Source organism: Pteronotus mesoamericanus, unplaced genomic scaffold (assembly GCF_021234165.1).
Source record: "Pteronotus mesoamericanus isolate MK-2021 breed Mesoamerican mustached bat unplaced genomic scaffold, CSHL_Meso_final contig_25, whole genome shotgun sequence".
Taxonomy (NCBI): domain Eukaryota; kingdom Metazoa; phylum Chordata; class Mammalia; order Chiroptera; family Mormoopidae; genus Pteronotus; species Pteronotus mesoamericanus.
The window spans coordinates 10,295,690-10,322,040 of NW_026555105.1; the positions used below are offsets into that span (position 1 = coordinate 10,295,690).

General features: G+C 54.7%; 2 protein-coding genes across 3 annotated transcripts; one reads left to right on the plus strand and one right to left on the minus strand.

The window, feature by feature from the left end:
- Window positions 1–5,002: 5,002 nt before the first annotated feature.
- Window positions 5,003–14,088, minus strand: RBPJL (recombination signal binding protein for immunoglobulin kappa J region like). Of its 2 annotated transcripts, none has more exons than XM_054573387.1 (12): window positions 14,067–14,088; window positions 12,798–12,906; window positions 11,404–11,529; window positions 10,373–10,443; window positions 10,079–10,194; window positions 9,627–9,801; window positions 7,608–7,745; window positions 7,112–7,221; window positions 6,680–6,832; window positions 5,563–5,718; window positions 5,366–5,469; window positions 5,003–5,279 (listed from the first exon to the last, which is right to left on the minus strand). In XM_054573387.1, exons 1-12 carry the CDS (start codon window positions 14,086–14,088, stop codon window positions 5,003–5,005), a joined length of 1,557 nt encoding a protein of 518 aa, XP_054429362.1. The 2 variants fall into 2 exon arrangements, with proteins under 2 accessions (XP_054429362.1, XP_054429360.1); XM_054573385.1 differs by having other exon boundaries at window positions 5,003–5,282.
- A 1,213-nt stretch (window positions 14,089–15,301) lies between these two features.
- Window positions 15,302–25,237, plus strand: MATN4 (matrilin 4). Its single transcript, XM_054573388.1, has 9 exons — window positions 15,302–15,383; window positions 16,091–16,660; window positions 17,378–17,500; window positions 19,478–19,600; window positions 19,695–19,817; window positions 21,561–21,974; window positions 22,068–22,220; window positions 24,989–25,096; window positions 25,179–25,237. The coding sequence occupies exons 1-9, from the start codon at window positions 15,305–15,307 to the stop codon at window positions 25,235–25,237; spliced, it is 1,752 nt and encodes a 583-aa protein (XP_054429363.1). The 5' UTR covers window positions 15,302–15,304.
- Window positions 25,238–26,351: the final 1,114 nt, after the last annotated feature.

Sequence of the window (26,351 nt, forward strand, 5' to 3'; positions counted from 1 at the left end):
ATGTCCCCTTGTCAACAGTTTGGGGAATGGGCTGGGCAGAATTCTAAGATGAGATAGCCCCCAAGATTTCTGCCCCAGGTGTCCGCAACCTGAGTCTTCCCTCCCTCGGGTGTGGGCAGGACCTGTAAATATGGTGGGCATCGCCATATTAGATAACAAAAGTGAAGGGATTTTGCAGATGTAATGAAGGCCCCAAACTAGATTTTGGAATTGGCAAAGAGGGGAGATTATGCGGGGTGGGCCAGGCTTAATCAGTTGAAAGCCCTCATAAGAGGGTCTGGAACCTTCCTGATAAAAGCGATGCTCTCCCGTTGACTTAGAAAAAGGAAGCTTCCATGAGTTCTACAGCTACGAGGAAATAAATTTTGCCAACCACTGTGTGACTGTGGCCCTTGGGAAACCCTGAACAGGAAGTCCAGCTAAGCTGTGCTGGGACTCCTGACCCGTGGAAACTGGGACAGTCAACGTGTGTTGTTTTAACCTGCTATGTTTGTTGTCATTTGTTACACAACAGAGAAAGCTAATAGAGAAAGTCACTTAGCTCCTTTGGACCATCAGTTTCCTCATCTGTTAAATGGAGAGATGGTGCAATGTTTGCATTATCTCCAAAAGTGCTTCTGGAGTCGCCGCAACAGCAACTGGCCCATATAAAGTAGCTCGGGTGGGCCAGGCCCTGTCAAAAGTGCTTCATGTTTACTAGTTACTTTATTCCTCATGACGTCTGATGAAACAAATACCAGCATCTCCACTGACAGAAAAGGAAGCCGAAGCACAGGGAGGTTAAGCAACTGGAATTGGCCCAGCTCACCTAGGTACACATACACTTGTGCTCCAAGGTAGCCAGTGTCTGAAAAGTCACTAGACATAAACTCCTTCATTTTAAGATGACCGATCTGAAAATATACATGAGTGATTAGTGTGAGAAGTGTGTGGAGGTATCAGGGCAAAACCAGCCAAGCCCAGGATACCCCTCCCCAGGGGAAGGGGCTAGTTATGGGCTTTCAGACCCTAGCAAGGGCTGGGAAGGAGGTTTTGAATCGGTAGGGACTTGGGGGTTCCACTTCAATGCCTTATGACCAAAACAAGTCCACAAATAGCTCAGTCACAAGGGGGTTCTTTTCCTCAAAACTGCTCGCTTCCCTCTCCCCCACCCCCGCCCCAGGTGGCGAGCCGCCAGCTGCAGCAGGTGTTCACCACTTCGCCCCTGAAGGCATTATTGTGCCACCGCTGCCTCACCTTTGTCCCTTGTGGTCTGGGCCAGAGCCAAGCCTGACTGGGGGGCCTTTTGGTAAGCATGGTCAAGTCTGACCCCTGCAAAGCTGACTAGATATTGTGTTATTGGTTTCATTACCCTCAAAACCCCTTCCTCTCTCGCTTGCCATGCTCACATGTATGCCGAGTGGCCCGCATGCCTCCCGGGGAGGAAGGCACCTGAGAATTTCGCCCACACTGTGGTTGAGTTGTCCTCTGAGGAAACCTACGTTAAACAGAAGAGATAGGGAGAGAGAGACCCTAAGGTCTGTGCTTAAACCACAAAGCCAGCTTGTTCATAGCAGAGCCTCGGGCAGCAGGAGAGCTGGTCAGCTGGGCAGTTTGGGAACAGAGATTCCGACAATAGTCTATGTTCCCCGTCGCCTGCCCCTCGCGCCTTGTAACACACCCACTCTACCTACTCCTAGCAGCAAACTAAAAGTATTAAATACTATCAGGGAGAGAATTAAAAGCATCTTAGAGCCCCAGACTTAGCGTGGGGAGTAGAGGATTCAAATTAGACTCTGCCCTCAGTCTGCTCCCAGAGTTTCCTGGGACTTCTCTCTAGGAGCCTCCGTTTCTCCATCTGGAAAAATAAGGAGAGCCCTGGCAGGTGTGGCTCAGTGGGTTGGAGCATTATCCAATAACCAAAAGGTTACAGGTTTGATACCTGGTCTGGGCCCAAATGATTCCCGGTCCAGTTGCAGGTCTGAGTGTGTGTGAGAGGCAACAAGTCCATGCTTCTCTCTTGCATTGATGCCTCTCTCTCTCTCCCTTCCTCTCTCCCTTCTTCTCTCTCTAAAAAAGTGAAGTCCTGGCTGGTGTGGCTCAGTGGATTGAGTGCTGGCCTGCAAACCAAAGGGGTCGCTGGTTCGATTCCCAGTTCCACGCCTGGGTTGCAGGCCAGGTCCCCAGTAGGTGGTGTGTGAGAGGCAACCACACATTGATGTTTCTCTTCCTCTCTTTTTCTCTACCTTCCCCTCTCTCTAAAAATAAATACATAACATCTTTGAAAAATAAAAATAAAATCTAAAATAAATACATATTAAAAAGTCATGAAATAAGGCCCTCAGGTGAAGATTTAAAAAATTGTATTAAAAAAACAAAGAGGAAATGTGAATGAGAGCAATGATTCTCAACCCTGGAAGGTTCTGATCCTGTGAGCTTGAAAAAATAAAGGTAATTTTTAAGGATCCTAATAATTTACAGGAAAACTCAATTCTCAGAAAGGGAACAGTGCCACCTTCTGGTTTCACTTTGTACTTGCAATCTCCAAATAATTTGCCAATGCAATGCAATTTGGTATTTATTGGGCACCAACTCAATGCTCAAACATTATAATGCTCCCTCCAGGGTATGTAGCGATGAGCTCCTTTCCTCTTGAATCTCACAGTCTAGAGGGGACACCTGAGATGTACATAAAGCCCTTTGTTCCAAGGTGGGCAGTGACAAGGTCCCAGTGAGGTTTTCCACAAGTTGGACACCTGAAGCCAGGGCCTGCTTTATGGGCATGTGGCCTGTGCAATCACAACAGGCCTTGTGTTTAGTGAGTCCCTACCTTGATTTTGTGCTGCTGTGGCTGTCTAAATTCTTAATAATTTTGGCACAAGGGGCGATACACTTTCTTTTTGCTGTGGCCCCACAAGTTACATAGCAGGTCTTGCCTTGGGGAAATCTCGGATGGGTTGACATCTGAGCTGGGTCTGGAGAACAAGGCAGTAGCGGAAGGGGAGGAAGCCTATTTTAGCGTGGAGAGGGAGGTAGAGTCAGTCCTTAAGCCTCGGTGGTGTGGGGGGAGGAGAGAGATGACTAGGGACTGGAGGAGCATGGGTAGAAGGGGAATTTGATGTTCCATGAACTTAGGCTCAGGGCTAGGAGGATCTCCAAGGACAGTCCAGCAGCCGGACCTCAGAAGCGAGGCCAGGGCTGGAGCTCTGAGGTCACAGACTTGCAGGCAGGGCCCAGGGTCCCAGGGTGCCCCGAGGAGCATGGTAAAAACAGAGTTGCACAGCTGGGCCTGGGCTTTCGGGCCCATCTCGGTCCTTGGCTTCCGACACTCCGGCCTGGTGGAGTGGCAGTGGGAAGTCCTTGAGGGCTGGGCTGAATGGGCCCTTGAGCCCCAGCTTCCTGTGTGCTGTGCTTTGAAAATCCTCTTAGCCTCCTTATGAGTGGCTTCCTGCTTCAACATTCTCACAGGCAAGGAGCTCGAGCACTCCCGGCGTGTGCTCTCATGTCGGGGACACTTCCCATTCAACTTGTGCCCTGCATTCCTTGGCTGGGCTTCACTCACAGGGGCCGTGAGGGGCTTCGAACAAGCTTTTCCTCCCTGGTCATAGTGGGTTCAGCCCGCTGACGGTGACTAGGGCAGTCTAAGCGGCAAACCGCTTGGGAAATGTCAGCCTCTTCTTTCTCACGGGGCTTTCCACATTCTGCGGAGGAGTTCTGCAGGAAATGAGCCCCTCCTCAGAGTTCAAGGAAGGTGGAAGGAGGGGTGTGTGAGCCCTGAACCAACATTCCAAACCGGTTCTCCCCATTTGGCCCCAGCAGGGGCTGGTACGGGGAGCTGGCACCCATGGTATCTGTGTTCCTGGCCCCAGCAGCCTCAGCCAGACCCTGCCTGGTTCTTCCGCTCCCCTGTAGAGCACAGAGCAGGCACAGGATGGGCAGGCTGAGCAGGGATAGACAATGGCTCGGTCCCGGGTCCCCCTGTATAGAAGCCCCTGTCTCGGCTGGGTCACTGCCTGTTGATCCCAGGAGTTCTGCCTGGGACAAGTTTTATTCTGTGCCCTGTGTTTGTTCTGGGGCCCGGGGTGCACCTTTGCTTGGGGTGGGGGACAGTTAGTAGGATAGCTCATCACCAGAGCTGACAGGTGACCCCCACGGCAGGGACGCGGGTCAGAGATGCGAGCATCTTCTCTAAAAAGGGCCTAAAGTGTCAGCTCTCTGCTCCTCGCGCTGTGTTTCCTGTGTGTGTGAGGGTGGGGGGGAGTACCCCGGGCACCTCTCTCCTTGCACAGGTCGGTCACACAGATCAGACTCTGCCTTCACACAGATCAGACTCTGCCTTGGACGGGGGTGCTGCTAGCACAGCAGAGGGTCCCTGGTCCTCAGGGCTGCATCCTGCTGGGCCTGCGAGAGACGTGCCTGCGTGGACAGCGAAGGTGGCAAGACCTTCCCACTGTCCCAGGCACCTGCCCAGCCAGAAAGGATGTGAACCAGAGAGCAAACCCAGGCCAGGGTACTGGGCCTGGCTTCAGCCACACAAGGAAGGGCAGCTCTTTGCGTTCCAGGCAGAGCCCAGTCTCCAGGGGGCGCTTGGTGCTTCAGGGCAGAGCTAGTGCTCTGGTCCCCACCCCGTGCTCCGCAGCCTGCAGGCCGGGCCTGGGTGTGTGGAACTCTGTGAGACACAAAGACGGAGAGAGGCGAAGATGGAGGGATAGGGGCACACAGACAGAGAGGCCTACAAAGCTACTGAGGGAGAAAGACGGATTGCTTGATTTAGAGAGTGAAACAGAGGCAAAGGCGGGGAGAGCCACACTCGCGAGTGGCTGCAAAGAGAGCACCACTCAGGTGGCATCTTCCTAGATGACAAAAGAGGAGCTGTGACTCCTGTAAGATCCACAGGGCTGGGTTTCAATGGTGAGAGGCTTCCGCTGCTGCTCCGAGGGGCCTTCCCTTCCACCGGCAGCCAAAGGGGCAGAGAGCAGGGCCTAGGACCCAGGAAACCGGCCCAAGGCCAGCCTGGGCGCTCCTAGGTCTGGATGAAGAGGTGGAAGTTGGTTCGCGTGAACTCGTGGTGGATGCTCTCCAGCAGCGCGTCGGCGTCGGCCTCGGTGGCAGGCTGGGGGACTCCCGGGGGGCCGGGCCGCGCGCTGTACTCGGGGGTGTAGGTGAAGGAGAAGGCGCTAGGATAGAAGAGGCCGTCGGCGCGCACCAGGCTCACCGCCACTGTGATGGGTGTGCGCAGCCAGCGCCAGTCGCTGCCAAAGGCCGCTACATCGGGCACCACGCACACCAGGGACCGCGGGCTCCTGGGGGTAAAGCAGGGAAGTTAGGACTGCAGTGGCATCAGCTAGGGCTGATGACAAGGTCCCTCCTCTCCCTGTCCCCATACCTGTACATGGTTTCGGCCTCCACATCCCCAAACCACACCTTGAGCCCCGCGTGGAAGTTCTCACCGTGGAGCTCCAGCGTGGCCACGTCACCCCCGCCACTCAGCTGGGAAAGGGCCGGACCAGTTGGTGTGGGGGAAGCGGCCAAGGCCCGCTGCGCTCCCTCCCTAGCACCTCACCCCGCGGCGCCCAGGTTCACCTCGAGGGTGCTGATGAGGGGCACCGGGGTGACAGGCTCCCGGGTACACGCCAAGCTGGTGCTGAAGGAGAATTCCACAGACTCCGTGCCGATGATGGTCCAGCAAGAGCTGTCGTTAAGCAGCGCCCTGTTCTCCTCCTTGGGGCAGGGGGAGGCCTGGGAGGGACCCGAGGGGATGGGCAGAAGCTCTGAATGGTGCCCCTCAGCAAGGGGAACCCCAGTAGTGCCTGGGCTTCCGCGCTCCGGGTTCCAGTCCCGGGCTTTGCGGTTTACCTGCGCTGTGAGCTTGGGCAAGACCCTGCAGTCCCCTCAGAGTTAAACAAGGTCGCTGGACGTGCTGGTTGCTGAAGGTCTATTTTGTTGGGCTTCTAGGATTCTATTTTTAACACTGTGCAATTCTGTGCCCTAATATTCCACAATTCTAAAATTGCTCAGTAATGTTATTTTCTATATATTACAATTTTGTCCCTCAGCATGCTAGGATCATTTTCTTTGAGGAGTGGTATTGCTTATTTATCAATGACAATTTCCCTTGCCCTCACCCGTGTGGCTCAGTTGGTTGGAGCATCCTCCGGCAAACCAAAACGTGGCAGGTTCGATCCCTGGTCAGGGCACATGCCTTGGTTTCAGGTTCAGTCCCAGGTCAGCGTGAGTAAGAGAGGCAGGCAGCCTGTTGTTTCTCCCTCACACTGATGTTTCTCTTCCTCTCTCTCTTTTTCACACTCTCCCCCCTTCCCCTCGCTCTCAAATCAATTAGCTTAGCTGATGATTATGATGATAATAATAATCTCCCACATCCTACAGTTCTATGACTTAAGATTGTATGATTCTAACAGCCTTTGCTCAATCATACTCACTACTATTACTTATTATTATTTTAATTTACATCCCACAACTTTCTATCCCAACATCCTATGACTCTAATGTTTTTTGGAAGTATTACTTAGGAGTGTTATTACTCTTTTTCTACCTTCTCTGATTCTGTCCCCATAGTCTGGGATTCCAACGTTCCCTGGGAGGCAGCATAGCTACTTAGGACGATGGTGGTCTTACATTCCGTGGTTCCCTGCCTTCTGACTTCCTAAGACTCCTGGTGCTGACCCTCCCTGCTTCTCACCTGGAATTGCACCACCTTCTCTGTGGCAAGACATAAGTAGGTGCCGCCACCTCCAGGCGGACCTCCAGGAAACTGGAACGCACACTTGTGCAGCTGGGAAATGGGCTCGTCCACATCAAGGAGCGCACACTGTTTGGCTACTTTGCGGATGATCTACAACAGATGGGTGGTAGTGGGGGTGGCAGCAAGGGGACTGGGTGCCCGGAGGCTACCCTCCCAGCCAGCTTCCTGCTGCCCCGATAGGCACATGGGCACTGGCAGAGTGCCCCCCATGCCAACAGCCCTTTGCCTCCACGAAGTCCAGCCCCACAAAGAACTGGGTATTCTGGGAGAGGACTGAGTAAGTGTCTTCATGCCTTGCGTCTTCCCTTCCAGCCCTGCCCACGGGGTCATACCTTCCACATGGATCTGGGGGGCCCTCCCTCCCCATACCATCGGAGGTAGCGTGATGCCCGTAACAGTGCAGACGAGCTGCACCAGGGAGCCATAGCGGACGTAACCCTCTCGAGGTGGGAAGTCCCCCTGGGAAGGGTGGTCATCAGCTGAAGGTAAAAGAAAGGAAGGAGGGTTTCAGGGGGTCCCAAGCTTCTGCCCTTCTTGCCTTGAACTCCACCCCATTCACACCCAGGTTCTGTGGGCGGGGTTGGTATGTGGGAAGGCAGCTAAGGCTGAAGGTTCTTATTCTGGAGGGGTCATTTGTGGCCATCCTCACAAATGTCTCCCTCCCTGGGGCAGGCACTAGAACGAGGGCCCAGGCTGGACAGCGGAGTCGGAAGAGCTCGGATCAGACACCGACTCACAGGGAACTTTGAAAAGTCTTTCTGTGTTTCAAAGCCTCAGTTCCAAGGGCGGAGTTGAGGAGTTGCGGTGAAGATTAAGTAAGCTAGTGAATGCGAAGCGCCCAGCACTGGCCTGCTGATGCGATTACCCAGGTGGAGCGTGAAGGCTGCCCACTGGCGTGCGCTGGCCACAAAGGCCCCATCCTCCACGGAGAGGTAGCGCGTGGAGACCGTCTGGGAACGCAGGCGGTTGAAGAGGGAGACCTTGGAGCCCGAGGATATGCACACTGTGAGGGGAGGTGAAATCAGGGCCCTGACCTGGCTTGGTCCCTTGGACACATCAGACACATCTGAGTCTCTGTCCCCTGTGCCACTTTGACTCATGTGCCCCCTGGTCTAGACACAGTGGGCATTCATACTGCCCAGCTATTTACGTGGCACTGCCTCAGATCTGCTTCTGCACTTGTGCCTGCTCCTTATGCTGCCTGGGCATTTTCAGTTAAATAAACAGAACCATCAAGTATTCACTCAGTGTCTGCTTTGTGGCAGGCACTGTGCTGGTGCTGAGCACCAAAGGGTGACTTAGACTCAGCCTTGCTCTGGAGGAGTTCACGGTCTTAGAGAGGAGAAAGGAACAGAGCTATACAATTTCAGTCAAATGTCATAGGATTGGGTTAAAGAGGGCTTCCTGGAGGAGGTCACACTCCCAGCTGAGGAGCATGGAGTAGGTAGGAGGGCTTGGGGGAGCTGCATAAGCAGAGGCCGCGAAGCGTGGAACAGCAGTACAATGTTTCTAGGACTTGACATTGATTTCTTCCAGCCTATCACAGAGGCAGAGACACAGCTTTGTTTCTGACTAGATTTTGACCACCTGGGGAGAAAGCACTAGGTTATCTTCCTCTCTCCACTCACAGTGCTATAGGTGCTCAATTTATATTTAGCCCAAGTTCCCATCCTTTGAATAATAGCTAACTATTGGGTGTCAGGTACTGTTTTAAGTGCTTCATAGGTATTAGTTCATCTGAGCCTCTCAGACGACACTCTGAAGTAGACAATATTGTCTCCACTTAAGACAGCAGCTTGCTGACGATCACTCTAGCGAAGGTAGAGCCGGGGTTCAAAGCCAGAATCTGCCCTGTGCGCGTCACACTATACCACTTCTCCCCCGGCCCTTTCCTGGTACCACAGGTCAGCCAGAGCACTGCCCGGACCTGAGACAGCCTTCAGGGTTCCCAACAGACAGACAGAAAGCCTGGCGTAGGGGTAAGAGCTGGGCTCCGGAGTCCCCGTGACCCACGTCCAAATCCTGGCTGGGCCACTTCCTAGCTGGTCAATTTCAGGTGAGTCGCCTGGGCTATGATAGGCCCAAGTGTTTCTCAAATGAACGGATGAACGTTCCGAATCTCATTTTCCACATCTACAACATGGGAAGAGCGACGGTACCTTCCTCACAGGGACACGGTGAGCACCCAATAGGATGGTGCATGTAATGGGTTCCGGGAAAGCCTCCTCTTCCTTCTCCTACCCGCCCTCCCTCCTCCCAGCGGGGGCAGTGGTGCTGGGGGTCACTGGTACCCAGGCTTTCCCCGCTTATATTTCCAAGCCCTCCAGCCCTGGGATGTGTCACTTGGCACCCAGGACAGCACTTATCTCCAACTGTCTCTTTGATCCGCTGAGCGTGTCTCTCTCCCCTGCTAGTCTGTGCATTCTCCCAAAACAGACACTTGTCCTTGTTTCATAGGGACCCAGCACCTAGCACAGAGCCTGGCATAGAGCAGGCCCTAGGCAAATACTGTAACTGAATTTTATTGTCACTTTTATCTTCTTTTTATTGTCACTTTTAATCTGTCTCTAGTTCAGCACCTGCCGCCGTGTGAGGGGCCCCCAACTCCCCCTCCCCCGCCCCCAACACACCCACACACCCACCCGCACACATACACTCAAGCCTGGTAACTGTCCCCTCTGTTCTCTGTCCTTGTTTCTCTAACCTCTCATTCCCAGGCCTAAGCAGCACCAGCTCAGCCAGACCCTGCCCCTCCGGCTCAGATTCCGCCCCTTCCACTCTGACCCCACCCCTACAACCCTGTTGCTCCCCCTTCCAAATCCAGGGGCTCCAGGCTGCCAGGTTCCTTCCCACCCGCCCTGCGATCGAGCCCCGCCCCGCTCACGGTCCGTGTTCTTCAGTGACTGCTTCTTCTGCGAGGGCTTCGAGATGACCTTGATGAGGCGGCTGTGGAAGGTGCCCAGTTCCCGCCCCCCTCGGAGCACCAGCCGCAGCACCAGCCGGAAGTGCTTCCTCTTGTCGGCGTCTGAGATGTACAGGGTCTTGGCGCAACCGAATTCCTACAGGGTTCACGGGGATGGAGCCGGCTCTTCCCAACCGTCCGCCTCGGGATGAACAGACCTCCCCCACCCCCGGTTATCTGTCGTCCGCCCCGTCGGATGTGACATGAAGCGGCGTGGTCCAAGCTTCGGGCGCACCTTCCTTGCAGAACTTCGGTCTCCGGGCTCCCCCTCCCTCCCTATAGTTTGGCTTCTGCAAGGAAGTAATTGAGCCTTCCTCCCCAAGGAAAGTGCAAGGATGGGAGCAGGACTGGGCCCCCCTCCCATGCGCTCTCACCCTGGAGTCGGGCTGCTCCTCGAAATTCAGTTTCTGCGTCTCGGCGGCACTGCCGGACGCGCCGTCCAGTCCCATGTAACCGCAGACGGTGGGCCCCGTCTCCCCTGCCTGGTGGGCTGGAAAGGGACGCCAGCGGGCTCTGGGAGGACTCCTAAAAGACTCAGGTGCAAGGCAAGCCTAGTTCCCGCCGCCAGAGGGCGCGGCGAGATGGCGTCTGCGAACGGCCCCGCTCCCATTCCCGGCTGCGTGGTCCCCCTACCGAGGCCGGCGGCCAGTCCTGGAGTCTGTCCTCACCTTGGCTCTGCACTGGCTTCACCCTCCAGCCGGGACCTGCGAGGTAGACACAGGGCGGGGGGCAGAAGAACCTGCGGAGACATGCAAGCGCTGGACTCTGTATCATCTCCACTGGGTTGTCTTGTAGGCCCCTCAAAGGCAGCAGCCATTTGAAAGAATCCCCCTCCATATTTCCCACCACTAGGCTTCTCCATCTCTGTGAACCCCGTTAATATCCAAGCCTTCTTTTATCACTCCCCTCACTCAACCCATCAGTAAGTCCTGTCAACTCCACCTTTAAAACATACCCAGAATCCACCAGCTCCTAACCACCTCCACCTTTTTATTTCATGAGCCAGTCATGTGACTTGTCTTCGTAAAAATCCGCCAATGATTGAAATTCAAAGTCCTCACATGATCTGGCCCCTGCTTACCTCTCCAACTTTATTTCCTACAACCCAAGCCCCCTTCTCAAACTGCATCCGCTCTAACTTGGACATTGATCAGGCCTCAGGGGCTGCGCATTTTCTGTTTCTAACTGGAATATGCTTCCCTCAGATTTTCTCCTGTCTGGCTCTGTTTGCACATTCAAGTCTCAGTTCAGATGTTGACCGGGCCTTTCTAGTTGCAGTGGCCTCCCTCCCATTTCTATCACATTGCGCTGTTCAGTTCCCTTCTAGCCTTCATCAGGATCTTGTTCATTGCCCGTGCGGATTTCGCTGTCTGCCTCTTCCACCCTAGGATGAAGGTGCCATGAGAGCGGGGACTGTATTTGCCTTCAGCTGCGTGCCTGGTGGCCAGTGGTGCTCGCAGAACCTGGCACTTGACAAGCAACTTGACTAGTCGTTGAATGAAAGTATGAATGAATGTGTGAATGAATGGGGACTGTAGATTCCCATTCTGGGAGGTTCTGCTGAAGCCAAAGTGGGGATTATTGGTGACTGAGCGGAAAGGCCCACGATCGGACAAGAGCTAAGCCCCAGGTTCTCCCCGGGAGGAGCGCACATAGCCCAGTGTCGAAGTGACCTGACAGGGGCCGCTGAAGCACCTACCGTTTCTCATTTCCGTAAGATTTCTGCGCCACCTTGGCGTGCAGGATCCGCACCGTCTGCTCGCACTGCTGCTGCAGGCACCGGCGCACGCCTTCCCGCAGGATCGTGGTGCGCTCTGGGGACGACCTGAGAGGCCCGCAGCAGGGAGGGTCAAAGGGCGAGGTGCCCTGGAGCTCGAAGCGCTTCGGTTGAACGAAAGGACGTTCTAGTGGTGCCCCCTCGTGGTCAGGGCGAGGAAGTGTTAGGTCAGGGAAGGGATGCATGCAAGTCGCGGGCTAAATATTTGGGCGGCGCGGTGCTCAGTGAGGCCTGCGCGGAGCCCACCGGGACCACCCAGGCGCCACTCTGCGGGTCTGGTTCCACGCCCACCATATCCTGGAGCACCGGGGAGAGGCCCCAGCGGCACAAAGGCCGCACTTGTGTTGGCCTTGGGACGGAGGCAGAGTACGAGAGGGCGCATGGTTCTCCCTGCACCCTGGGCGGTCCCACCCCAGGGAAGTCCTGACGCTGCGGGGAAGAGCCTGTGCTGGACCCAGGGACGACAGTGCTCTCTTGCCTGCTGGCAGATGCCTGCAAACATGGAAAAGCCTCAAAATTGTGGGTGTGTGGGAGGGTCCGGGGAGAGCGGATTTCAGTTTTTCTCCGGTCCAAGCAACATTCCCTTCCCCCTTCCTTCCAAGAGCGCGGGCCTATTACTCTCTCAGCTCTACTTCCCTTGCTCGAAGGGCCTCCGTCGACCATGTGGAGTTGGCCCGGGGACCTAGGGCAGAGCCTAGGGGACGTGATGGCCTCTCAGCCTGGAAGTTTCAGTGTGTGAGGGTGGGTGGGCCAAGACTTAAGCAATGGCAGAGAACAAGCAAAGGAGTCCGTCTTGGCAGACATTTGAGGGACCACCAGGTGGACCCGGGTAGAGCCATGAACCCTGAGGCTGCCCTTCTGAGTCCTTTACCCTCTTCGCAGGACCAGCGTCGGAGGCCTCTCTTCACTTCTGGAGGGGACAACGGAGGGCAAGGGCCGGGCCGCGCCCTCCAAGCGGGGCCAGGCAGACGGCAGCCCAGCCAGGCCCCGCTCCGCCCCTTGGGGCTCTCCTCGGGGAAGTGGCTCGGAGGCCTCCAACGCATTCCGGCTGCGGACAGGGTAGCCGCCCAGCCTCCCGCTGTACCGAATTCCGGCCCCGCAGCCCGAGCCGGAGGCTCCCAGGGTGGCTGGAGCCGGGGGCGCCGATCTGGCCCCGCCCCGGCCCTCGGAGGAAGGGGGATCGCCCTGCCAGTGGGAGGGGTCGCAGCCCGCGCTCCCCCTCCCCATCCGCCAGCCCGGGTTAAATGCGGCCGCCGCCTCCGCTCCCTCCAGCTGCCTGGCAGTCCCCACCTCGGGCACGCTGCCCGAGCTGTTACCTGCTCCAGCTGCCCAGGAGGCTCCGCCCGTCGGCTCCGTGCTGAGGCCGCGCCTCCGCGTTGTCCAGCAGGTTCAGGTGAGTCAAAGGTCCCGGGGGCGCTGAGGGGTCTGTGGGGGTGCAGGCGGCCCGCCAGACCAGGCGCCCGTCCTTAACGGCGGCGCCCGCGTTGGACCTGCAGTGCCCTTCCCCGCTTCTGAGGGATCCTTTCCAAATTGAGTCCCCACCAGCAAGCCCATCAAGAAAGGAAGGGGACGTTTCCCCTAATCTCCTCCTCCCGGGGACCCCCAGGAACGTCCTCAAGGTGTTCACTCTTTCGCCGGCTCAAATTAGTCACAGAACTGCCCCGCGGGCCCACTGTCTTCACCCAAGGGCGTTTCCAAATCTTTCATTTTAACGCAGGGCTAATTAACCTCCCCCAGGGGCTCTGGATTCTAGCGTCAGCCCTGCCTCCAGGTCGCTGTGTGACTTTGGGCGAGGCACTGCCTTCTCTGGACCTAGTTCCTTCCTCTGTAGAGCGAGGGGACTTGGGGAAGGTGATGAACTTTAAGGAAGCCACTTTTCGACTTTCTAGGGTCCCTGGGGAACAGGAGGGCGCCAGGCGAGATGTTTGCTCAAGCCAAGAGCAGGATAAGGGGGACCTTAATCAAGATCTGGGGGCCCGGAGGCTTCTGAAAGTAGGAAAAAATGAGAGGTGGCCAAGGCCCCCTGTGCCTTCGCCCCCATGTCCCCCGGGGGTGCTGGCCGCAGGCCGGAGAGAGCATGGCACACCCTCCCACCTCCAGCCGCTGGCACCTCTGGCTTAGCCGCCCTCCCATGACGGACTGGCCAGGGGGATTTTTGCTCTTCTACCAGGCCTGGAAGTCGAAGGCGGAGAGGATCCGGGAGGCGAAGGCCGCCTAGAGTGCGCTGCAGGCGCTCGACCTTGCTCAGAATAGGCCCATTCACAGGATTGGGGGGAGGGGCGGGGCTGCGGTTGGGTGAGGGGCGGCTGGCCCCCTCCATCAAGAGACAGCCGCTGAAAAACGGCTCATGCCGCTTCAGCGTGGGGCGCGGAGGTGGGGTAGAGAGCAGAGGGAGTGAATGGAAGGAAAGAGGTTCAATGGCTCCTGGACGTCAGGTTGCCAGCAGCTCAAAAGGAAGAAGGGGAGCAAAGAGTCCTAGGTTCCTTCAGAGCTCCGGGAGCCGCCTTCTTGGGCCTCACTTTTCCCTTCTGTGCAATGGGAATCTTTAGTGATTCTCAAAGGGCCTCGGGAAGGTGAGGGCTCACCTGCTGCGCCCACAGGGTCCATGGCCACCTTCCGAGGCCCCCCGGCCTCTCACTCACCGCCCTCTGGGTGCGTCAGTGCCGTTGTCCTCAGAACCTTGCGCACTCCTGCTCCCGGGCCCTCGGGCCGGATATATCCTACCTGGTCTTATCTCAAGGCCCCGGGGCTCCCAGCCCGCTGTTTGCTCTGGGCAGGGGCACCTGCTGGGCAGGTGTGGGCTTCCCACGGCCAACTAACCACCGACGCCAGACCTTGGAAGGCGCCCCCTGGCTGCTTCTCCTGAGAGCTGGCGGGAAGTGGAGGCGACAAGCCTCGAATTTAAGTGCATGGTGGGTTTTGGCCAACGCAGTGCCTACCTGCCCCCTACCCTCCCGACACAGCCAGAGGGCGCGCGGTCCTCCCCTGAGGCCTGCGGTTGCGCGCTGCGTATCCAAATGGGTGTGTATGTGTATGTGCGCGTGTGTGCACCCGCGAGAGAGGACAGCCACACAGAGGAGCCTTGTATGGGTAGGGGGTAGGGGACGGGGTCCCGAGGTGGGGAGTGGCTTCCTTCTGCAGAGGTTCCTCCTCAGGAGACGAGGGCGTGGAACACGGTGGCTTTTCATGGAGACCCCTAGGAATAGGATTGTATCCTGGCGTGGCCACGTTCTTGTCCTGAGACTTTGAGTACCAGCGTTTAAGTTTTTTGAGCCTGTTTCCTAATCTGTACAACGGCAAAAAACACGGCCTGTCTCATGGAATTGTCAGAGGATTAAATGCCACAATGCATGAGAAGCGTTCAACATGGTGCCTGGCATTTAGGAAAGTCTTTTTGTTTTTGAATTTTATGTATTTTTATCTACTTCTATTTATTTACAGAGCAGAATTCCTTGTGTTTCCCAGAAATCTCACTGTAATGAAAATTAATTATTATGGCCTTGGCCAGTGTGGCTTGGTTGGGTGGAGCATTGTCCCTTGCTCCAGTCTCTCTCTCTCTCTCTCTCTCTCTCTCTCCGTCATAGATGTGTCTCTCTCCCCCTTCCTCTCTCTCTAAAAACAATGGAAAAAAATATCCTCAGGTGAGAGTTAAAAAATTAATTATAAAAGCATACACAAAAGTAGAAAGATTAGTAAAATAAACCCATGACCCTCCATCTTCAAGTGCCATCACCCAGAAAGAGAGTCCTGCAAACACTATTTTTCTGCTATTTCCCTTCCTCCCTCCAGGCTCTGACACCTGCGTCCTCTGTCCCCAAGTGCCATGAGGGGCCTTCCATGCTCACCGCTGCCCGTGTTGCTGCTCCTTCTCCAGCCCTGGGAAACCCATCTCTGGTTTGAAGGTGAGCCCTCACCAGTGAGGGGAGAGGAACAAAAGCAGGTTCCCTGTTTGTGCACCGCTAGGCCTGCTGGGAAGAGAAAAGCAGAAGGTTGGGTCCCTCTGGGATGGGTTCAAATTCACCGTTTCCACTCTCTGGCCCTCAGGCGCCTCATCTTAGGAAGTGGCTTAGAGGTAATAAAATTGTGCTCAGGCAGAATGCCTATTTGGTGTTAAATTTTTTAAAGTTAATTGAAAAATCAGGAGATTTCACAGAAAGATCCTGATTTGGGACTTCTCTTGAAAAACCCAAGGACCTGCCAACACGGGGTCCACGAGGCTGCCTGGCAACGTTTGGCTGGAGCTGTCCACTTTAGGAAAAACACAGTCTCTCTGGGTGTCCACTGTCCCACCCTGCCAGGTCACTCGTTTATGTTGCCTGCTTGGCCCCTGCAGGCATTTGAGTTTGGGACATTCCCTCTCCCTCTCCCGAATGGGTAATACCTGCTCAGAATAGCCCTCAGGACTGTAGGATAGAGAACTGGTGAAATCTCCTAGCCCAGACCCTCAGCAAATGCTGGGCGAGTGAATGTATCTAACTGGCATCTGCTAGGCTAATTCTGTGCGGGCGTCGTTATGCAGGGATAGTACCATTCCGCCCTTGGTTTCCCTGGGCATCTCCTCGGAGATGAGGCTTTGCTGACCTAGGAAAGTCCTTTGATCTCCTCGCAGGTCCCAGGTGCCGCACTGGGCCCCTGGATTTGGTGTTTGTGATTGACAGCTCGCGCAGCGTGCGCCCCTTCGAATTTGAGACCATGAGACAATTCCTGGTGGGCATCCTCCGCGGCCTGGACTTGGGGCCCAACGCCACCCGCGTCGGCGTGATCCAGTACTCGAGTCAAGTGCAGAGCGTCTTCCGACTCGGCGCTTTCTCGCGCCGCGAGGATATGGAGCGCGCCATCCGCGCTTTGGTGCCGTTGGCGCAGGGCACCATGACCGGGCTGGCGATCCAGTACGCCATGAATGTGGCCTTCAGCGTGGCCGAAGGCGCGCGTCCGCTAGAGGCGCGCGTGCCGCGAGTGGCTGTCATCGTGACCGACGGGCGGCCCCAGGACCGGGTGGCGGAGGTGGCAGCGCAGGCGCGGGCCCGCGGCATCGAGATCTATGCGGTAGGGGTGCAGCGCGCGGACGTGGGCTCCCTGCGCGCCATGGCGTCCCACCCGCTGGACGAGCACGTCTTCCTGGTTGAGTCCTTCGACCTTATCCAGGAGTTCGGCCTGCAGTTCCAGGGCCGGCTGTGTGGTGAGTTAGGGGAGCGCTGGAGCGAGGCTGAACTGCCTGCCTAGATTCCCGAACATCACAGCTCAGTAAATGCCTCCTCATCCCGGGCCCCCCCCCCCGCCCGATCCATCTTTAGCCCCGCCCACCGGATAGTAGAGTCTCTCAGGCCTGACGTGTGCCGTGTCCCTGGCCTGCTCTGCTCATTTTTGCTTAGGCTTCGCCCCCGAGGAGCAACATTTGGCTTACCTCCCTACCAGGATGAGCTGTGTGTGGTTCACCACAGGCTTAACGTCCAACTCCAACACGAGAAACACCGCCCGTAGGAGCTGAGAGCAATGGTCCACTCCAAGAGTAGTGCCCGCCCACAGGGGCACGGCCACGCCCACTCTCACTTTAGCCCCTCCCACAATGCAACAACATCTGTTCTAGTGACACGAGTTACTCCGCCCACCTTGATTCAGCACTTCCCACCTCTCTATCTTACCCATGTGTGGTCCTGCCCTGTCTCATTAAAACATCTAGCCCTGCGCCCCGCTCTTAGGTGCCTACTCACAGGGGCTGTTCAGGCCCTATTCTTTCCAGAAGCTGCCCCACCTGGATCAGCCCTTCTCTAAGGAGCCACATCCCACCTAAGGCTATCCTTGATCATGGTTCCTGCCTTTGACCCCCTCTAACTGTCTCCTGTTGGAGGGTTCTGCCCATCTGTCCCCTGCTGATTCTGCTCTTGTGTGTCCTCAGGAAAGGATCTGTGTGCTGAGGGGGCACATGGCTGCCAGCACCAGTGTATCAGCTCCCCGGGCACGTTCCACTGCGCCTGCCACCCCGGCTACCAGCTAGCAGCAGATAACAAGAGCTGCTTGGGTGAGAACGACTCCTGCCCTGCAATCCCACTACCCCTGAGCCTTCTGTGGCTCCCCATTGCCCCAGGGTCAGGCCAATGGGTCTGGAAGGGCCTTTGGAAGTAAAGTCGAGCTCCCTTGCTTTACAGGCCTAAGAAAGGAAAGGTATGCCTGGAGTCACACAAGCCCTTGGGGGGACCAGGGCTAGAAACCTTTACCCCACGGCTAAGGGCTTTCTGCACCCTCTGTGCACCCTCTCAGGCTCGTCTCCTACGGGCTCCAAAAGGCCTCCCAAACGGGTTTGTGTGTTCTCACAGGCACATCTTCACAGTTTCTGTGACTTAGACACTGTTGGGGTCTTCAGTTAGGGCCTCTGGCCACTGTCACCCCTGCCATGCTGTCGTTCCTGCTTCTGCATCTCAGCTCGTTCTGGGCTGCTCACCTGAGCTCTCTTGCTGCTTCTCTCCGCACCTGCACGTCCTTCGAGGTCGAATTCTTCATTTGTGCCTTCTGAAAGGCTATGGCACACAATGCCTTGCTTATACAACCGGGACTTTCTTTTTCATGTATATGTGTGTCCACGCCTTTGATCTTAATGGCAGCTCCCATTTACTGAGTGCCAAGTCAATATCAGATCTTGTGCTTGGAGCATTGTATACATCATCTCCCAAGCTCACAACACCTGGAAAATGAGGTCATGTGATTCCCATAACCCAGATGTCATCTGGGGTCTTCTTGTTTCTAGAACAAAACTGGCTTGACGCCCCATGTGATGACCCATGAACATCCCAATCTGTCCCCAAGATCTCTGGGGATTCCCCAGGTGCTTACTTTCTGTGGTCTCCTCTCACACTGAGCTCCTGCTGAATTCAATCAATGTATGGCTCCTCCCTCAATTTCTCAGCCTCACGCATGCTGTCCTTGTTCCAGCATGTAAATCAGCCCCTTCCTTGGATTACACACGTGTGCACACAAGGACATGTGCATGTATATGTCAGTGCATTCATATGTCCATTTTACTAAAGAGGGGGTGAACAGAGGTGTGAATTACATCTAAATAAAGTCAAACATACACACAAAAAAAGGAAACATCCAGTTTTTATAATTGAATATTCGGCACCCTTGATCTCGAAAGCCCTCGGTCGCCCCACCACAAGGGGCTGTTTACTGGCATCTTCAACCCACACAGTCACTCATCTTCACACCATCTGTCTGTTCTTTTTCTTCCTTTCTCCACTCCCACCTCATTTCTAGAAACCCCAAACTCTCACTTTTTTTTTTTTTGGGTGCAGGCTAATCCGCCTCTCTCCAGCCCCCACTCCCCAGTGCAGCTCTAGGCCGTCTTTGCACATCTAAACCAGCTCACCCTCCTCAGAAGGAAGTCGTGAATAGCAACTGCTCCCTTCCATTTCCATTCTCATTTTGCAGAAGGGGAAATGGAGGCTCAGGCGGGTGAAGCAGCAGAGTCTGGTCCTCTGTTAGTCAGTGAGCATCTTCAGGGCAGGGACCCTGCATTCTGTGGGTGCCTGGCTTAGGAAGGGACACCCTGAGGTACGTCTGGGGCTTGAGCTGGGAGGCCCCTGGCCCAGAAGAAGGAAGCCTATGCAAATAGAAATCCCAGATGCCTGGCTACCACCCCAGACTAATGAAATCTGGATATTTGGGAATTGGGGGCCAGGCTTAGGTATTTTTTAAAAGCTCTGCTGTCAGGGCTGAGAAGCAAAGCCCCCAGGTATATGCCAGCCTCCCACCCACGCTTCCTCGGCCATTGACCTGTGCACTGAAGGCACTCATGGCTGTGAACACCACTGTGTCAGCTCCCCAGGTTCCTATTTCTGTCACTGCCGAGCTGGCTTTGTACTCCAGCAGGGCCAGAAGAGCTGTAGGGGCGAGCGAGCCCCTTACAGTAGCTCCCTAGGCTCCCCTCCAGCACCCTAGACTGAAGTCTCTGATGGCTCCAATCAGAAGTGACATCTTGCTGCCTCCTCCGTCCCACCAGCCATCGACCACTGCCGCTTCGGGAACCACAGCTGCCAGCACGAGTGCATTAGCACCCCTGATGGGCCACGGTGCCGCTGCCGAGAGGGCCACGACCTGCTGCCTGACGGCAGGAGCTGTCAGGGTGCGGAGGGGCCTCCTGTGTTGCGCAGAGGGGCAGGGGGCGTCTTAGCTGGTGGGGTCCACCCTGGCTTATCCCGACCTATCTCTCCTTTAAGCCCGGGACCTTTGCAATGGCGTAGACCATGGATGCGAGTTCCAGTGCGTGAGCGAGGGCCTCACCTACCACTGCCTGTGCCCGGATGGGCGGCAACTCCAGGCAGATGGCAAGAGCTGCAGCCGTGAGTTATGGGTGGGAGGGGATCCTGTGTCCCTGCCTCACTGCTCACGTTCTGATCTCCTTGACTCTGGAGTGAGTGTGGTGTGGATGTGGTGTGTGGGCGTGGCTGGTGGTGCTGGGGTAGGAGAGTGTGCCATGCCCTGCCTCGATTCTCTTCCCAGGTGCCAAAGTTAATTTTTAAAATACAGATTTGACCACATTCCTCCCTTGATTGAAAGCCATCTGTGGCTCACCAGTGCCTACTGAATAAAGAACAAATCCCTTATTCCTGAGTTTTTCAAATGGTGGGTGCAACCACATTAGTGGATAATGAAATCAAATTCGGGGATTACAGTTAGCATTAAAAAGAAAGAGAGAGCCCTGCCCAGTGTGACTCAGTTGGGTGGGTGTTGGACCTGAGAAGTGAAAGGTTGCGGGTTCGATTTCTGGTCAGGGCACATGCCCTAGTTGTGGGTTTGGTCCCTGGTCAGGACACGTACAAGAGACCACCGATCGCTGCTTCTCTCTCACATCGATGTTTCTCTCCCTCTCTTTCTCCCTCCCTTCTCTTCTCTCTTAAAATAAATAAATAAAATCTTAAAAAGAGGAACAGAGAGAAAAAGAGTTTATGGCATGGAGAGAGAGTAAGCATTGCTTCATGAAATTTAATTATATGTAGTATATCGTGATGTATTATTATTATTTATTATTATTATTATTTACTGTGGGTTGTGGTCAGATTTTTGAAACCACTGCCTTGGCTCATTACAGTCTAGCTTCAGCCAACCCCGTAGACCTGGCTCCTGCCACACTTGAACATTTTAGCAATACTGCCCCACCCGTTCCCAAACGTGTCACAAGCTCTCAGCTTCCATGCCTGTGCACATTCTGTTCCCACCATCTAGAGTGTCCCTTCCTGCCTTGGAGAACTCCTACCCATCCTTGAAGACCAAGTCAAATGTCACCACCTCCATGCAGCCTTCCTCACCTACTCCAGGAAAAATGAGTTGTTCTTGCCCTGGGCTCTCCACATTCCCCTCATTCTAGCATTTTTCCTCACTGTAACATATGGCACGTCTGACTGCTCTGCTCTGTCCGGGCTTCCTTATGGATCAGGATTATGCTGCACTTATTGCTGAACCTTCTTTAGGACCAGCAAAGTCCCTGGCTCACAACATGAGAGTCCGCATTGCAGAGTGATTAGAAGCGTGGGTTTGGGAGTGAGCAAGACCTGGTTTCAAATCCTGGCTCAATCATCACTAGCTATGGAATCCACATCCAAGCATTTTATCCTTCAGAAAACTTGAGGTTATAGAAAATGGGGATAACCCCCAAGGTTCTTGGAAGGGTTGAGAAAAATATATATAAAGCACCTACCCCAGTGTCCAGTACATGGGAAACTGTCAAATAATAATGTTTTTGTTTAGTATTGTTAATACTGGTAAAGTGTTTAGAATCCTGATCCATTAGTAGTAGATGATCAATAAATGGTAACTATTGTGGTTGTGGGTATTATTATAATTATTATTTTACTAAAAAGGTGCTTTTAGCAGGTTGTCTGGCTTGTGCTCAGTACTCAACAAATGGCAACGGTTAAAATGGTGTGCTGATAATAACACATCATGCCAGTGCCTGGCTCACGGAGGCCTTCGCACTGGTACTTGTTATATAATAAGTGCTTGTGACTGAATGGCCAGATGGGGAGACAGCTGTTGCTGGCCAGCGTACTGGTTTCTCCACCCGAGACCTCCTCCTCACTGTGCAGGGTGTCGGGAAGGCCACGTGGACCTGGTTCTGCTGGTCGACGGCTCCAAGAGCGTGCGCCCGCAGAACTTCGAGCTGGTGAAGCGCTTTGTGAACCAGATCGTGGACTTCCTGGACGTGTCCCCCGAAGGCACGCGCGTGGGGCTGGTGCAGTTCTCGAGCCGGGTCCGCACTGAGTTCCCGCTGGGCCGCTATGGCACGGCGGCCGAGGTGAAGCAGGCGGTCCTGGCTGTGGAGTACATGGAGCGCGGGACCATGACCGGGCTGGCGCTGCGCCACATGGTGGAACACAGCTTCTCTGAAGCGCAGGGCGCGCGGCCCCGCGTCCTCAACGTGCCCCGCGTGGGCCTGGTCTTCACCGACGGCCGCTCCCAGGATGACATCTCAGTGTGGGCGGCGCGCGCTAAGGAGGAAGGTGGGCTTGGTGCGGACGCGCTGGCCTGGGGTTGGGGTGGACGCGCTGAGGTGGCTTTCCTGAGGTCTAGGACACCCCCTGTCTCCCCTGTAGGCATCGTCATGTACGCCGTGGGCGTGGGCAAGGCCGTGGAGGAGGAGCTGCGTGAGATCGCCTCAGAGCCCGCGGAGCTGCACGTGTCCTACTCCCCTGACTTCAGCACCATGACGCACCTGCTGGAGAACCTCAAAGGCAGCATCTGCCCCGGTGAGCTGAGCGCAGCTGCCTCGGGGGGCCGTCCCGTTCTCTCGCTGCCCAGCCTCTGATACCTCCCCTTACTGTCCGCTCCCCACCCCTTTCAGAGAGTTACAGCCGGGCGTGGACTCACTAGACAGAGCCTTGTTACTCAAAGTGTGGTCCACGCGCCAGCAGTGGAGCGTCACTTGGTAGCTTGTTAGAATGGCCGCATTCCAGCTCTCGCCAGTCCTACTGAATCAGATTTTGCACTTCAACAAGACCCGCAGGGTGTTCATATGCATCTTAAAGTTTAAGCTAAGCGACCTGTCCCCCAAATTAGTGGATATTCAGAATAATTTGGGGGAACTTTTTTAAAGGAATGCCAAACTCAGCATTTCTAAGTGGAGTCACATCAAAGATTTTATTAACTTGTTGGAATTCAATTTTACAGACCTGGCTAAGTGGCAGGACTAAGTTCGTTTCAAGTACACAAAGCTATGTGTTTTCTTTTGAACAGGATAGCCCATGAATGCAAACCATCTACTTTATCTGGTGTTCAGCTAGAAAAAAAAAAGGGGGGCGGGCTAGTGTTATTCATGGAGAGGAGGGCCGTCAGACCTGGCGTACTGTGCTCTACAGGCCTTATAAGGAATTTTTGGTGGTAATTTTTGCCATAGAATCTATACTAAGATGTGGGCTCTTCTTTCAGGTTACCAGGCTCTACCTCCAGAGCTGGGTTCAGTAGGGCTGGGCCGGGCCTGGGGAATCTTATACACGCACACTCATACACATGTGCAGTTGACCCTTGAACAACCCTTGAACTGCATAGGTACACTTACATGTGGATAACAAAATATGCCTCTAAGTGGACTTGCCTAGGTCAAATCCATGTTGTTGTTCATGGGCCAACTGTATTTTCCATCCTCAGTCGGGAATCCACATATGCAGAGGGATGACTTAAATTATACACAGAGTTTTAACTATGCAGTGGGTCAGGGCTCCTAACCCCCACTTTGTTCAGGGGTCAGCTGTACACACATAGATATATGTGTGTATGTATATACATATATACACACATGTACACATACACCACCCCCCAGGCTAATTCTAGTAACTAGCCAGCATATTGTAAAGGCACTGGATCAGCTGCTCCTTTAGGGCCCTTTCTGTCCTGGCTCTTATGTCCCTCACAGTGGGACTTTGGACGAGTCACTTAATGCCATCTGTACCTCGGCTTCCTTCTTCTGGAACAGGGGAGGGTGCTGGCTCCCCAAGGTTGCCTCCAGCTCTAGAATTCTAAGAGAAACCTGGGCTCTGTGATCAAGGCTCTGCACTAATTGGCTGTATGACCTTGGGCAGACCCTCCCCCCTCTCTGGCCCTTGGTTTCCCCACCTGCAAAGTTAAGAATCTTTTCAGGACGGTCATCAATGCCATTAATGACATGACATACAGCAGTTTGCTGAGGGTACAGAACAGTAATTATTTTAAAAAATATTTTATTTATTTACTTTTAGAGAAGGGGAAGGGAGGGAGAAAGAAAGGGAAACCTCAAAGTGCGAGAGATACATCAATCAGTTTCCTGGGGACTGAATCTGTAACCGAGGCACCTGCCCTGACTGGGAATTGAACCAGCAACTTTTCAGTTCGCAGGCCAGTGCTCAATCCACTGAACCACACCAGCCAGGGCATAACAGTAATTATTAATTGAAGGCCCAGGCATTGTGCTGTCGTATGAAAAATGGTACATGTTTACAGAATATCAGTGAATCTAACATACCATCCATTGTCAAATTCACCACTACTTTTTATACAGCTAAGGAAAAAACTGGTGCCAAACTTAATTGTAAGGCACTTGTTTTGATTTTCAAGATGTTCAAATGTGTTGGAGAGAGACTTGAATCAGTGGTTCTTAAACCTTAGTATGCGTCAGACCCACCTAGAAGTTAAAACACAGCCTGCAGGAGGGGTGGTTGAAATCCAGATGGCTGGGCTTCAACCCCAGTGTTTCTGATTCAGTAGGTCTGGGGTGGAGTCTGATCCTTGCATTTTTAATAGCCTCCCAGATGCTGATGCTTCCGGTCCAGGGACCACATTCCGGGAACCACTGGTCTAGTTGAAATACACTATCCGGTACCTACTGTGCCAGGCAGTGTCCTACATCCATGCTGCCCAGTACGGCAGCCACCAGCTTTATGTGCCCATTTCATTTAAATTAAATTAAGTTCAACGTTTTAGTTCTTCAGTCACACTAGCCACATTTCAGGGATTAAATAGCCACATGTGGCTTGCGGCTGCCACACTGGACAGGACAGACATGGAACATTTGATCATGGCATAAAGTGTTATTTGGAGAGTGCTGCTGTGAACTCTTGCTCCTCAGAGCGTGGCCCAGGGGCCAGCAGCATCAGCAGCGCTTGGGAGCACCCAGGTCCTTCCCCATTCTGAATAATAACCTATATTTTACCAAGATCTCCTGGTGATTCTGAACTTGAAACTTCGAGAAACACTCTTCTGAGACGTGCGCACACACAGATCATAGAATCGTCACCGCGAGCCAATGGATAGGTTTTCTCATTGTATCCACTTTTACAAATGAGGAGTCTGAGGCTCAGAAAGGTTGGGTGAGGTTTCCAGGAGCTCACAGCTATGTAGCTGGGACTCTTCCCAGGTCTTTTTGAACCCAAAGCCCATGCACCCAAACACAGGCTGGGGGGAGGTATATCAGAGGGCCTCGGCCAGGGCCGGCTGGTCCTCCTGCAGATTCTTATTCCCCCAACTCTCTGTGCCTGGCTGGCAGAGGAGGGCATCAGCGCCGGGACAGAGCTTCGGAGTCCTTGTGAATGCGAAAGCCTCGTGGAGTTCCAGGGCCGCACGCTGGGGGCGCTCGAGAGTCTGACCCAAAACCATATCCTTTGGGGATGGGGGCGCTGGCTGGAATGAAGGGGACAGGACCCCTGCGATCCCCAACGACTTCCTTAACCGCTCACTCGCCCAGCTGACGGCGCGCCTGGAGGATCTGGAGAACCAGCTAGCCACGCATATGTGAGGGCCGCCGTGGCCGGGACCCGAGGAGGGGCGGCCCGCAGGACTGCGTCTTCATGCGCCGTCGGGGCGCCGGGGCCGCGTAAGCCGGAGCCCCTGGGGCTCGGGCTGCTGGAGACAAGGGACTGGCGGGCTCCCAGCACTGTGCTCGAGTTGGCCTCTCCTGGACCACAAGCCCGACTGTGGGGGACAGGGGGGCGTGTGCTAGATCCGCATGCCTTCGTCGCGTGCTGCTGCGCTCAGTCCTTTGTTGGATTTCTTTTTTGTTTTCTTTTTCTTTAAAAAAAAAAAAATCTGGTTTCCATGGGGTCGGTTTGTGGGTCTTGCTGTGCCGCCAGGGGGAGGGGAGGCCAGACGGAGCGCGCTCCGGCGGCGCCCGAGCGGCGTCTCCGCTCTCCGCCGGAGAAAGGCGCATTGTGCGGGGGTCGGCCTGGGGGGCAGGGGACCGGGCACTGCTTCCCCCTCCTTGTTTATTCAGCCTACAACAGACGACTCCTTCTGCAAGCTGCGGGAAGGGAGGGGGCTTCACGGGAACCCTTGGGGTCTGCGCAAGCCTGCATCCCTCCATCCACCGGAAGATCGAACGTTTCTCTCTCCGGCCATACCTGTCTCCTAGTGCCCCCAAACTTGGCTGAAAACCTGCTAGAAATGGGCAGGGGAAGTTGGTGAGGAAGTGGGAGGCAGTAATTGAGCCCCTAATAGACTGAGTGAGGGCCGGATAGGTGAGGTTCGCTTGGCTTTTATCTCCCTCCTGGACGACGTAGGAAGAAGAGAAGGTACCAGCAGGACCTCTGGCACAGAGCAGGCATCCGCCTGCCCAGCCTGTGACCCACACTCTCTGCCTCCGCTTCCCCAAACAAAACCCCCTAAAACCAGCCCTCTATGGTAATGAACACAGAGCAGTACTATCTCCCAAGAGCATGTAAGAAAATGCAAAGATTAAAAATGCTTCCAGTCCAGGGTGACTGAGGGCAAATTACTCTGGGTTTGTTTCCATATCTGTGCAGTGGAGACTGAACTTGTTACTCTCAAGGGTGATGGTGAGAATTGAGGGAAATATTATAAGGCATCTGACATTGTGCCTGGCACATCCAAGCCTCTCAGTTAGTGGTAGTTAT

Excerpts from the sequence above, each read along its gene's own strand:
- RBPJL (XM_054573385.1), bottom strand. The coding sequence starts at position 14,088 with ATGGACCCTGTGGGCGCAGCAG. Across the intron at positions 12,907-14,066 it reads GGACCCTGTGGGCGCAGCAG|ACCCCTCAGCGCCCCCGGGA; the intron begins GTGAGCCCTCAC and ends GCACCCCCACAG. Across the intron at positions 10,444-11,403 it reads TCTTACGGAAATGAGAAACG|GTTCTTCTGCCCCCCGCCCT; the intron begins GTAGGTGCTTCA and ends ATGTCTCCGCAG.
- MATN4 (XM_054573388.1), top strand. The coding sequence starts at position 15,305 with ATGAGGGGCCTTCCATGCTCACCGCTGCCCGTGTTGCTGCTCCTTCTC. Across the intron at positions 15,384-16,090 it reads AACCCATCTCTGGTTTGAAG|GTCCCAGGTGCCGCACTGGG; the intron begins GTGAGCCCTCAC and ends ATCTCCTCGCAG. Across the intron at positions 16,661-17,377 it reads GTTCCAGGGCCGGCTGTGTG|GAAAGGATCTGTGTGCTGAG; the intron begins GTGAGTTAGGGG and ends GTGTGTCCTCAG.